Here is a 12802-nt window from a genome sequence, read left to right on the forward strand (position 1 = left end):
TGCCCTAAGCAGGAAGGAAGACTGAATAATGAAGTCGTGTGTAAGGTGGGCAGGCGACACCTCCACCGTGGCAGCAGTTCTAGATGGGGTTTGTGAACTTAAAAACGAGTGGTGGTGTCATAGCAGGCAGGGGTGGGAAGCTTAGGGCACATGGCTTCCCCAGCTTGTGGCGATCTTCCTGAAGTGGGGGGAGGAGGGAGAGAAAGAGGTATGGTTCTGCCCAACATGGAGAACCAGGATGCGTAAAATGTTAAGGTTCTGTGCCAGGAAACAGGACCACTGTCTGTTCTGGCCTGCTGTGCTGTATAGGGGCCAGCTAGGGACAGGTGCCAGCAAGAAGAGAGCCCTGGGAGCCCAGGGCTTCAAAAGGCTGACTTTGGGGCTAAGGGATGGGGGCCCAGTGTGTAAGGGCACTTGCTGTCAAGGCTGCCGACCTAAATCCATCCCTGGAATCCATGTGGTGGAGGGAGAGAACCGATAAACTGTCCTTTTACCCCCTACAGGAGCTCTGTAGCCTGTGTGAGCCCCACCCCTACCCCACTAACTAACAAACAGATAAAATAAACATGAAAGGAGGAATGTAGGTACTGCTCAGTTGGCAGTGTGCTTACCTACCCCAGGTTTGATCGCCAGCATTGCATAAAACAAGGTATGGCAGCAAGTGCCTGTGATTCCAGCACTGGGGAGATGGAGGCAAGAGAATTAGAAGTTCAAAGTCATTCTTGGCACAGCAAGTTCAAAAACAGCTTGGACCTGTCTCAAAACAAGGCAACCCTCCCAACACACACACACACACACACACACACACACACACACTTAGAAGTAACCAGTGGGGCTGGAATTGAGCCTGGTGGGAAGGCCTGAATGCCAGGCAAAGCCTTTTGCTTCCTGGTGGCCCTTTGTCAGGTTACCTAGGCGGCCCTAAGAGGACTCACCCTGAGTGGGTAGATTGGGACATGGTGCCCTGGGGATGGCCATGGTGAGGAAGGGTCATTGTGAAAAATAGGTTCCACTAAGAGTCTTTGGTTGAAGGATCACATATGACCTAGGAAGCTTATAGGCATATTTAGGCATGATTAGCACGTTGGGTTTTTATGCTAGAGGCCAGATTGGCTAGAGAGCTCCAGGCCAAAGGCAGCACAGTGGGGCCACCAAGGGCTGATGTCCAGGTGCTGGGCAGGCTCTTGGGTAGCAGAAGCCACAGGACCTCCTATCTAACCCCCACCCCCCCGGCACTTATTCCTTTGCCCACTGTGTTGTGCCCACACTCACAAAAGGTTTGCCATGATACTGCTGAGAGCTCCACTCTGGAGCTGTGTGCAGGGGAGACTCTGAACCCTACTGTGTTTTCCTGTTCTTGGTGGGAGAGAAAGAGGTATGGTTCTGCCCAGCATGGAGCTAGGTGGGCCCGGGAACCTGCTTTCAGGGTGACATCTACTACCAATCCCAGGGAAGCCAGAGAGAGTGTCCATACAAAGTCGAGTCCAGCCTTGACCCTCTCTTCAGGCCTTTTTGTTTCTCTTAGTAGTGTTGCAATCCAAATGCAGTGGTCCCTGCTGCTCTCAGGCCCCTGCTGCCCGCATCTCTGCTGAGGTCAGGCCTCCACATTTTCTCCCAGCATCCTCTTTCTAAACAGTCTTGGCTTGGACAGAGTTGGAGATCCCAGAGCCCGAGGTCTCCGGAGACCACCACTGAGCAGGGAGCAGAAGCCTGCCGAAGCCCTGTCCTGCATCACCCTCACGAGTCTTGGCTCGACTAAGCAGGTCCCAGCAGGGACTCTGCTTTGGATATTTGAGCAGTGGAAAGCAGTTGTGGAGGGTCACCAGCCCTGCCTGACAGGGAGGGACCTGTGATGGACTCAAGTAGAAGGGGCTGGGAAAGAAAGGCCCTTCCTTAGAACTGGAATATACATGCTTTCTAGCCTGGGCCTCTCGGCCCTTTTAAGATCCAGGGAAGGGCTGGGTATCTAGCTCCATTGACAGAGTGCTAGCCTAACATGCATAAAGCCCTGGGGTCGACCAGGCATGGGGCGCACGCCTGTAATATCAGCATGCAGGCTGTGGAAGCAGAGACAAGAAGCTGAAAGCCATTCTTGGCTATGTAGCAAACTTAAGGCTGTCTTGGATGACATGAGTTCCTGTTTAATGAAAAGATCAGGGAGCTGGGTGTGGTGGCACACACTCATCTTCTCGTTCACTTTGGAGACCACAGATGGGATAGCAAATTCAAGGACAGTCTCAAAAGTGTGGGGGAGGGGACCCAGGGGCCCCTCTGAGGGAGCATGGCATGGAGCTGGGATCCTGGTGCCTTCAAGATGTGTCCTGGACTGTGCTGAGAACCCAGGTCAGGGCTGGTCTGATGCAGACACACCTTTTCCCGGGGGGCTCACTGTCTGGCTGTGTTTTTCTTGGCAGAACGCAGAGTCTGAGCCGCGGAGCCTGTCCCTGGGCGGCCATGTGGGGTTCGACAGCCTCCCTGACCAGCTGGTCAGCAAGTCGGTCACTCAGGGCTTCAGCTTCAACATTCTCTGTGTGGGTAAGTAGCCTGGCCATCAGCAGAGGATGGATGAGACTTCTCGGAGACAGTGCTCTGCTGTGCTGGCCACCTGTCAAGCTGGGGCTAATGGGTTCCCAGGCAGAGGGGGATCTTCAGTTCAGGCTTTGGTCCTGCCTCTGCCAGGGTCAAGAAGAACAGGGCTAGAGCCAGGATCTGACTCAGAATTGCCACAAAGAGGAAACAGAAGTGGGCCCGTGACCGTGCTGTCTAAGCACTAAAAATGGTTCTTTATCATAAAGATTCACAGTCATTCACCCTGAGATTCACATTTCATTCATTTATTTAAAAACATTTTTTTCAGAGCTGGAGAGATGGCTCAGTGGTTAAGAGTAAGGCCTGCTTCTCTAGAGGACCCAGGTTCAATTCCCAGCACCCACATGGCAGCTCACACCTCTCTGTAACTCCAGTTCCAGGGGATCCATTGCACACAGCACGCATGTAGTGCACATATCAGTGTGTGCAGGCAAAATACCCATACCCATAAGATAAAATAAAGTAAAAATTATTAAAAAAATAAAAGAAATTTGAAATACTTTTCACATGGTTGGAGTTCAGTGGTTAGGAATTGTTCTTCCAGAGGGCTAGCCCTCCCAGTTCTGATGTCAAGTGGCTCACAACTTCCTATAGATCAAGTGTCAAGGAACCTGACACCCTCTTTCTGGCTTTGATAGATACACATACACGTAGGTATACACACACATAAATAAAAATAAATCCTCTCACCAGGCATGGTGGCACATGCATTTAATCCCAGCACTCAGGAGGCAGAGGCAGGTGGGTCTCTGTGAGTTCGAGGCCAACCTGGTCTACAAAGCAAGTCCAGGACAGCCAGGACTACACAAAGAAACCCTGTCTCAAAAACCAAAACCAAACCAAACAAACAAACAAGAAACCCAAAATTCTCTCCTTCTTACTGTGTGACAAGGATACAGTGGTGGCCCAGACCATGCTCTGCCTCCAGATCTCAGGCTAAATCTCTAGTTCACTTTGGAATAGAACCTGCTGGGGCAGGAGCGGGGCTCCAAGTGTCTGAGGCACAAAGACTGTAAGGCCCTCTGTAGGTGTTCCTTGGGAAGGAGACTGCATGGAGCTGAGGCTGCCCAGACTCCAGGGACCGGCTACCAATGGTTTCAGACTCCATTCTGTGGACCCATGACTGCCTTGGCCTAAGAAGGATGATGCCAGGACAGGCTGTGTGTTTCGTCAGTAGGTCCTTTTGAAGCCAGCATCCAGGGGCATCTCCATAGCCTGGTGCTGCCTTTCCCCCCACTCCCTGGAAATGTCACATGCCTTGCTCAGCCATGTCTTACATCAAAGGCCTCCTTTATGACTCTTTCTTCTGATTTTTTTTTTCTTTTTTTCTTTTTTGGCTTTTTAAGACAGGGTTTCTCTGTGTAGCCTTGACTGTCCTAGACTTGATTTATAGACCAGGCTGGCCTCAAACTCACAGCAATCTGCCTCTGCCTCCCCGAGTGCTGGGATTAAAGGCGTGTGCCACTGCCCAGCTTCTTTTTTTACTTTCTCTTTCTTCCCCTCCTTTTAAAATTCATTTTATTTGAGGGAACACATGATAGTGGAAGTTGAGGGATCAGTTCTCTCCTGCTGTATGGGCCCCGGGCGATCAAACTTAGGTTGCCAGGCTTGGCAGCCAGTGTCTTTACCCTCTGAGCCATCTCACAGACCACAGACCTGTTTGATTTTGGGGTTTTTTTTGGGGGGGTAGGGAGTGCTGGGATGGAACCCCAGGGCCTTATATATGCCAGGCAAGTACTCTACAATGGAGCGACAATCCAAACCCCCACATTTCTGAGGCCACCAAGGATGGGACAGTGAGGAACGGAGTGGGAGGCTTCCCTTCTTTTTGAGCCTCGCCTCCCCTAGCTGCCAGCTAGAGCCAGCCCTGGTTCTAGCCTTTGCTATTCACTTCTCACCCTGCTGGTCCCACTCACCAGGGGAGACTGGGATTGGCAAGTCCACGCTAATGAACACACTCTTCAACACAACCTTTGAGACGGAGGAAGCTAGTCACCACGAAGAGTGTGTTCGCCTGCGGCCTCAGACCTACGACCTCCAAGAGAGTAACGTTCATCTCAAACTGACCATCGTGGATGCTGTGGGCTTTGGGGACCAGATCAACAAGGACGACAGGCAAGAGGCGGGAAGGGCGGGGGCCCCCACCTAGCCTGGTCCACTTTGCTCTGGTTGACCCCTGTCCTAAAACTTCCCAAGCCCTTCCTGCTTCAAGCCACCCCATACATATAGCCCTAAGGTGACCTAGGAAGGCTGCTGAGGAAGGGCCGAGGTCTTGGGCCATTAGCAGACCAGTTCTCCTCTGAGAGGCTATAGGAGAAGGGGTCAACCAGCCTCCTATACCACATAGGGCGAAGCTGCTCCCAGGGAGGCGAGTGGGGATAGCCTGCCTTGGGCTCTGGGCTACCCTTGCTGCAGCCAGTGTCTGCCTCCCAGGTGATGAAGCTGTCTGTAGTTACAGGCCCATAGTTGATTACATCGACGCGCAGTTTGAAAACTATCTCCAGGAGGAGTTGAAGATCCGCCGTTCCCTCTTTGACTATCATGACACGAGGATCCACGTTTGCCTCTACTTCATCACACCCACTGGGCACTCCCTGAAATCCCTGGATCTGGTGACCATGAAGAAACTGGACAGCAAGGTACACGCCCCTTCTTGTCACCTGACCTCTGCCGCCTTTCTCTGGAAGGAGGTGTGGAGACCACATTTGGCCATCCTGTGGACAGCTTGATCCTCTCTGGAGTCTTGGCTTTAAGTGGTCCTCACTGGACTTTTCAGAGCCCCGTTCCGCGTAGGCCCCAAGCGGTTCCCTCTCATTTGGAGCCTTGGGTTTTTTTTTATTGTTGTTGTTTTTTGTTTTCCCCAAGACAGGGTTTCTCTGTGTAGCCTTGGCTGTCCTGGACTCACTTTGTAGACCAGGCTGACCTCAAACTCACAGAGACCAACCTGCCTCTGCCTCCAGAGTGCTGAGATTACAGGCGTGCGCCACTGCACCTGGCTTTGGAGCCTTGCTTTTTGTTCATTGTAAACTGCCTACCTCCTCCTGCTGACCCTCTGGCCAGAGTGTTCCCCTTCCGGCTCAGTGCTTAGTCTCTAGCTCCTCCCTTCACTTCCTTCCTTTCTGACATGGCCGCCCCTTGGCTCTCTTCTGAGCTCAGTAGGGGAAGAGAATGACCACTCAGAATTGGACTGTGACTGAGGGTAGAGGGCAGTTTCTTGGGCTGTCAGGAAGTGTTGGAGGATACATGCCCCTTGTAGTTATCTCATGGCCCTTGTGACTGTCTTTCCATCTCAGGAGTTGGAATGTCACCATGAAAAAATGGGATGACCTTGGCCTGGGAGAGCTCAAGGCCCTTTCCATAGCTGCCACTCTTGGGTCATCTTCCCTGTTTAGTGGGTGGCTTGGTCACACTACTGTTTCTGTCAGGCCCCAAGCTACTTAAGACCTTCAGAGTATCCTGGGTCCAAGTTGAGTATGCCCAGGGTGACCAAGCTGGTGGGGGGGGGGGGGGGCTGGATACTTATGGTGGGGAGCAGGGACTGTGAGAAGCATCACGGTGGCCACAGGTGGCTGGGTTTGGGCTGGCACTGCTCATGGCAGCAGCTGTCTTCCTGGTTTTGCTCCTTGTGAGCTTGTCCACAGTCCGTGACCGTTACTAGACCGACCAATCCATCGGCTGCCCCCTCCCCTGGCCTTCACAGGTGAACATAATTCCCATCATTGCCAAGGCTGACACCATCTCCAAGAGCGAGCTCCACAAGTTCAAGATCAAGATCATGGGTGAGCTGGTCAGCAACGGGGTCCAGATCTACCAGTTCCCCACTGACGACGAAGCTGTTGCTGAGATTAACGCGGTCATGAATGTGAGTGTAGGGCAGGGCCTCAGGCCTTGGAGACACCAACCTGGGACGTGCCCTTGGGGACCCCGCTTCCAGTACACTATCCCTAACATCTCCAGCACGGATAGGTAGAATCACATGCCTGTCAGGCCTGAATTCTGTGGGCACGGGACTAAAGGACTTGGATAGTAGTAGGTTTGCACCAAGGGTCCCCTAGATCTGAGTGTCACCAGTTCTAGACTCAGGGTGAGAATGTGATGCCTGAAGAAGCGAGTGGATGCATGGCCAGGGGTTGGGAATCTGAAAGGGACCAAGCTTATAGTCTTTGTCAGAAAGCCCTGTTGGCCCCGAGAAGACCATGCCACATACAGGAACACCCAGGCTGGAATTGTGAACAGTTTTCTGAGAGAGATGGGAAGTGACCCCGTGTCTCCAGAGCCTTGTAAAGGCTGATAGCCGGCCCCTAGAGTACAGGGGTAGTGAGAGAGCCTATCCCCTGGTTCCAGCACAGTGCTCACATATATAACTGGGCCCCTTTTCAGGCACACCTGCCTTTTGCCGTGGTGGGCAGCACAGAGGAGGTGAAAGTGGGCAACAAGCTAGTTCGAGCACGGCAGTACCCCTGGGGAGTGGTGCAGGGTGAGTGTGGGACAAGTGCTTCCCTCACCTGGGGCTTTGGCTCAGTCTCTTGTCCTGCCAGCTGAGGCCTTCAGCCACCATCCTGCTATCCCTCCCCTCACCTGCATGACCACTTCACTCGTGGAGCTCCCTGAGGCACCTGGCCACTCTCCTGCTGCTCCTCTGTCTGTGTCCATGCCTACCTCATGCTGTGGAGCCATGGGGCACCCAACCACTGTCCTGCTGTACCCTCTGCCATCTGCATGTTTTCTTTGCTCTGTGGTACCACCAAGGAAGGCCCCTTTGGCTTACCATCCCATGCCCATCTGCATACCTGCCTCATGATGCTTTGGAGCCACCAAGGTACCCAACTACTGCCCTGTTGCTCCCCCAGCTCTCTGCATGCCTGTCTCATGCCTCCTCCCACACCCCTGCTTTTTCCAGTGGAGAACGAGAATCACTGTGACTTCGTGAAGCTGCGGGAGATGTTGATCCGGGTGAACATGGAGGACCTGCGCGAGCAGACCCACAGTCGGCACTACGAGCTCTACCGACGCTGCAAGCTGGAGGAGATGGGCTTCCAGGACAGTGATGGTGACAGCCAGCCCTTCAGGTGATAGTCTGCGCTGCGCTGCCTCAGCCCCTCCTGCCGGGCCAGCACTTGCTCTCTCAGGCCTTGTGAGCCCGAAGGCAGAAGCTGGTGGGAGCCCCGCAGCCTCTTGCCCCCAGCGTCTACCTGAGTTCATTGCTCTGACAGCCTCAGTTCTACCTTTGTTCTCTCCTTTGGGTCTCCACAGCCTCCAGGAGACATACGAGGCAAAGAGGAAGGAGTTCCTGAGCGAGCTGCAGAGGAAGGAGGAAGAGATGAGACAGATGTTCGTCAACAAAGTGAAGGAGACAGAGTTAGAGCTGAAGGAAAAGGAACGGGAGGTGTGTGCTGGGCCTGGGGGCGGGGTCGCTGGGGGCGGGGTCGCTGTGGAGAGGAAATGGCAGCCGGCTGGCTGGCTGCTGTGCAGGTGAGGGGCTACTATTCTGCACATACCCGCGTGCCTTCCTTACCGCCCCCCTCCACCTCACCCCCCCCTCCCCCCCCCCCCCCCGCCCACAGCTCCATGAGAAGTTTGAGCACCTGAAGCGCATCCACCAGGAGGAGAAGCGCAAGGTAGAGGAGAAGCGTCGGGAGCTGGAGGAGGAGACCAATGCCTTCAACTGCAGGAAGGCAGCCATGGAGGCTCTGCTGTCTCAGGCCATGCACGCCACTTCACAGCAGCCCCTGAGGAAAGACAAGGACAAGAAGAAGTAAGTGGCAGCTCCCTCCTTGGGTTGGCTCCGTACCCCTGGGCTCTCCACTTCTCCATCCGTCTCGCTCACTCACCCTCACCCTCACTGTAGTTTGCCCTCACCTCCTCACTTGCTCTCTAGCTGTGTCTTGCACCTCCATCTCGCTCTTGCACGTGTGCTCTCCATGGTCTCACCATCTGGATCTCTCTCACTCTTGCAGCTGTTTACTCTCCATCCAGCCCCGAGCCCTACACTCATCCTCTCACCTTTGCTCTCTCTCTCCTCTCCTCTCCTCCCTCCCTCCTTCATTCTCCCACAGCATCCTCAGCACCTGGGGGCTCATCACTGCTGTAGCAGTGAAGGAGGCTGAGTCACATGGGCAGTGAGTGGCAGGGAACAGCCAAGCAGGTATAGCTAGAGGAGACTGAGGCAAGTCTGTCAGCCCAGCAGAGGGACGAACTCGACACTGTCCGCATTTCCTGCCAGATTCCAAAAGACCCTGAGCTCCTGCCTGAGCAGCTGCGGCACGTGCTGCCTAGGCCCCCTGAGGCCAGCTGGGCTTGAGAAACTCATTGGCTGGTAGATGGTGACCCGGAACAACAGGGACTCATAAAACAGGAGGTGACTCAGAGCAGCAGGCCAGTCAGCACTGCCCCGGTCACTGTCATCTCTACCAGCTACTTTGGAAGGCCTGCAGGGCAGAAAGCATGGCAGCTCCTGGCAGGGCTCCAGGGTTGCTCCTCTTGTAGGGGCTGGAGCAGGTCCTGTAGAGAGTGACAGATGGCAAGGAGGCTCTTCCCAGGTGTGTCAACTCCACAGACAAAGGACTTCTAGTCACGGTTCCTTAGCATTTTCTTTGCTTACTCTTACCCCGACTGGCCCCTGCTGCCTCCTTTTTTTTTTGCCTTTCAAAAAAGCTATTATTGTTGTTGTTATTGTTGTTGTTGTTGTTATTATTATTATTATTAATTGTTATTGTGGTTCTGGGGGTTGAACCCAGGACCTCGCATATGCTAGATAAGTTCTCTACCGCTGCTCTACACCGCTAGCCATATTGGCATTCTGCACAGTCCCTTCGCATGGAGTCTGATTCCCTGTCTCCAGTGGCTCCCAGGCTACTTCATTCGGAGACATGGGCCACATGGTGCCATGGTGTTTGCTTCTGCCTCAGTTTCCCTGGCCCTTGGCCTGTATTTGGTCTCCTTGTTTTCTTGCCAACCCATAAAATAAGCAAAGCAGGTCCATGCAGCCTCACCCTTGTTCCTGCACTCCTGTCTTCCCTTGTATTGCTTCAGGATACACTCACCCAGGCCTTCCATTCTTGGAGGCAGTAGAGTCTAGTGGTCAGGGCCACACAGTGGGTTGTTAGCCATGGCCCTGGGCACACAAGCAATCACATGATCACACACACACACACACACACACACACACACATACACATACACACACAGTTACTCTCCTGCCTCAAACTTAGAGTCTTCTCCCTCAGGCAGACAAAGCACTCAAGACTAGATGCACATGGTGATTCCCGAGGCTTGCTCTCTGCCTTGGGATAGGCTTTCCTCCCTTTCTGTAGTCTTTCCCATCTCGACGCCTGGCAGTCCATCCCAGCTGCCTATTCCCAGGGAGGACCCCAACCCCAGCTCCCCTCAGCCAGGAGAACTTTACGGTTGCTTTCAGCCCTGGTCCCACATCTAGCCCTTGGCTGGTGAGTGTGATGGGTGAGGTGCAACCATGGTGGGCTTTAAGCTGGCAGCTCAGAAATGCGCCTCCTTCTGAGGAGAACAGAGTCTGTATATTCAAAGCCACTTTGCCCTGCTCTCTGCCAGCTTGGCCCAGGCTACCTTAAGACAGTAGAGGTTGGTAGTCAGTGTCTCCACATGAGAAACTGGGAGAAGACCCAGGGCCAGCTAGGCGTGGTAGCACATGCCTGTGTTCCCAGTACTGGGGAGGCAAATGCTCTTAATTTTTGAGGCCAACCTGGGCTATGTAATGAGTTGCTAGACTAGTCTAGCCTACATAGCAAGGACCCTGGAGAGAAAGAGAGAGAGAGAGACACAGGAAAGAAAGACTACAGGGCAGTGGAGGGACAGACACAGTTTTAAGTGGAGGCTTGTCCTGGGATATTGTTTTCCAGATCTGGGCCTGGAAGACCAGCCCTTCCTGCTGGCTGGCTTCAGTCAGTTTGGCCCTGAGAGAGAGGACTCTGCACCTCTGGAGCTAGAGTTGGGGTCCAGGGGTCTAGGACTCCCCTCCCTCTTGCACTGGTCCAGTGGGGTAGGGTGGGCCAGGCATGCATCTGGGGAGTGTGTATTTTTCATGGCCATTTATTTCGTTAAATGGCTTTGGCTGGTTTGTACTCAATCTTTAAATTTTAATCAATTTTTGCGAAATTACTTCCCAATCAGATTTTGACCCTCAGCCCGGGACGCCACAAACTGAAGCGAATTCCCTGCTTTGCTCATCACAAATGCCAAACTGACTGCCCTTTCCCAGTGTCCACCTTGCTGTCTTTTGCTTCTGTTTGATTTGGTCTGCGTATCTTTTAATGTGTCTATTTTTGTTTTGTTTGTTTTATTTTTATTTTTCAGTTAAAGCACGCACAGACTTACATGTCAAGAGCGGACTTTAGACTTTCATGTGTTAAGTTGCTTGAGTTACACCTTGTGACCCTTCTCCCATAACATGGTGTGAGGATGGACTGGGAGCCGGTACAGACTCCAGTGTTTACAGCCTTGCCTTGTCCCCACCGGCTGGCCCCAGGCTGCCTGGGCCTGGCCGCTGCCTACCCCTTCTCTATGCAAATGCGTCAAAGCCATGAATGCTGGAATCCAAAACTGACAAGGTTTATTTTTTCCAGAGCCGGTGGCTGGTCTTCCATTTACAGTGTCACTATTCCTTGATGGAGCAGTTATGTGCCACTCTAGTGATGGCCCCAGGCCTAATTACTCAACGTCAATCCGGCGACTCATGTGGTGCCCTAGGCGTGGCCTGTGGTCTGGTATACACATGCTGCAGAATTCGCCTGGTTCCTCTCCATTTTAATTTTTCTAACCTAGAGAGCTTAATTTCAATAACTTTTTAAACAGTTCTAAATTTTTATGTTGGCACCAGTGTAAAGACAAATAATATCTATCTCTCCTGTTATTTTCATAAGTAACACAGATTCCCTGATTATTTTTTTTTTTTTAAACTAAAAAGATCTCTAAGCCTTCTTACATAGAAAGCATCCCTATAATATATAGGGAGAAGTGGGAAATAAAGTTCCTATTGTGACAGTGTTTGGGACTTCTTTATGGACAGAAGTGGACCCCGAAACGAGCCCACGCCCGGCGTTTTTACTGTGAATGTAAATGGAACAACAGCCAAGCCCTTGTCTCTGCCCTAGAGGTGCTACCTGTGACAGGGACCAAGTGCACGTGTGTTAAGTATTTGACTCCAAAGCAGCCTCTTACGCCCAATCAGACTGGGGAGGAGGCTGTCCCGTCAATGTCCTTGTTATTTCTTTTCTGGCCCAAGTCACAGGGCCCGGAAATAAAGGTGTCTGAAGCATTAGGACAGTCTGGGGGGGGGGGGGAAGGAGAGAGAGAGAGAGGAAAAACAAAAGCTAGTGACTAAGAACTTGCCCTCCAGCTATACTTTCCAGGTGGACACTTTCAGAAAGTGGCTGCCAGGTGTGACAGGTGCAGGCCTGTGGTGCAGGCGCTTGCCAGGTAAAAAGCCAGAGGCCGGCCTCAATTGCATAGTGAGGTAGAAGCCAGCTTGGGCTACATGAGGCCCCGTCTCAAAAACCAAATAAAAACACAGAAAGTACTGAAAAACATCCCATTTTGCTCCGTTCCTGGTGGTTTTCGGGCCTCAGGGTTGAAAATGTCCTTAGTGTTGGGTGCAGCACCAGGCTGGGCTCTGGATGCCCCAGAAAGATGTACTTCATTCTGAGGAGCTGATCCCCCAGAGGGCCCCTCACTGAGAACCGAGGGGACCTGCACTGATTGATGCTGCATTCAGCTTTTCACCTCATCTCCCTCCCCACCACCACTTCCGCCTTTCTGTCAGGCCTGCTTCACTTCTCACCAGTCTGGCTTCTTCTGTTCTTCTGATGTGATGGTTCATTCAGAGTGAGCTGGAGGGGAAGGCTGTTGTTGAGTCCACTGAGGCACGACTCCCCAAAGGCCACTTGTACCTGTGAGAGGCTCCCCACAACAGGACAATAGGCTATGTTGATGCCCTGAGGATAACTCCTCCATGACCCGGGTGGATCCTGGCTGCAAGGCTGGACACTTTAAGAATCTATAGTTAGGTTCAGGCCTTGGAAGCTTCATGGGCGTCAAAGCTGATCTGCCTCTGGTCATGGCGGAACCAATGCTGGACTTTGGTGTGTGAGGCAGAGGTGAACTGCAGGCCAGTGGCACCTCTTAGGGGATGTGTAGATCTGACAGATGGCATATTCACTTAGGTCGAAGCCTGACCTTTGAC

The 12802-nt window shown here is 52.8% G+C and overlaps 1 protein-coding gene across 6 annotated transcripts in view; it reads left to right on the top strand.

Annotated features, from left to right (window-relative positions):
• The window catches only part of Septin8 (septin 8), a 28460-nt gene that overhangs the window by 10333 nt on the left and 5325 nt on the right, over window positions 1-12802 (top strand). The window contains exons 2-10 of one of the 6 annotated variants that reach the window (XM_051168427.1): window positions 2415-2535; window positions 4509-4704; window positions 5042-5228; window positions 6290-6451; window positions 6970-7066; window positions 7490-7658; window positions 7843-7975; window positions 8154-8344; window positions 10918-11607. In XM_051168427.1, coding sequence (XP_051024384.1) covers window positions 2415-2535; window positions 4509-4704; window positions 5042-5228; window positions 6290-6451; window positions 6970-7066; window positions 7490-7658; window positions 7843-7975; window positions 8154-8344; window positions 10918-10921 — 1260 coding nt within the window. In that variant the 3' untranslated portion in view covers window positions 10922-11607. Of the gene's footprint in view, window positions 1-2414; window positions 2536-4508; window positions 4705-5041; window positions 5229-6289; window positions 6452-6969; window positions 7067-7489; window positions 7659-7842; window positions 7976-8153; window positions 8345-10734; window positions 10895-10917; window positions 11608-12802 lie in introns of those variants that run through there. The other 5 variants (XM_051168424.1, XM_051168425.1, XM_051168426.1 and 2 more) reach the window with 5 other exon arrangements.

The sequence above is a fragment of the Acomys russatus genome, chromosome 25, assembly GCF_903995435.1.
Source record: "Acomys russatus chromosome 25, mAcoRus1.1, whole genome shotgun sequence".
In the NCBI taxonomy this organism is placed as follows: domain Eukaryota; kingdom Metazoa; phylum Chordata; class Mammalia; order Rodentia; family Muridae; genus Acomys; species Acomys russatus.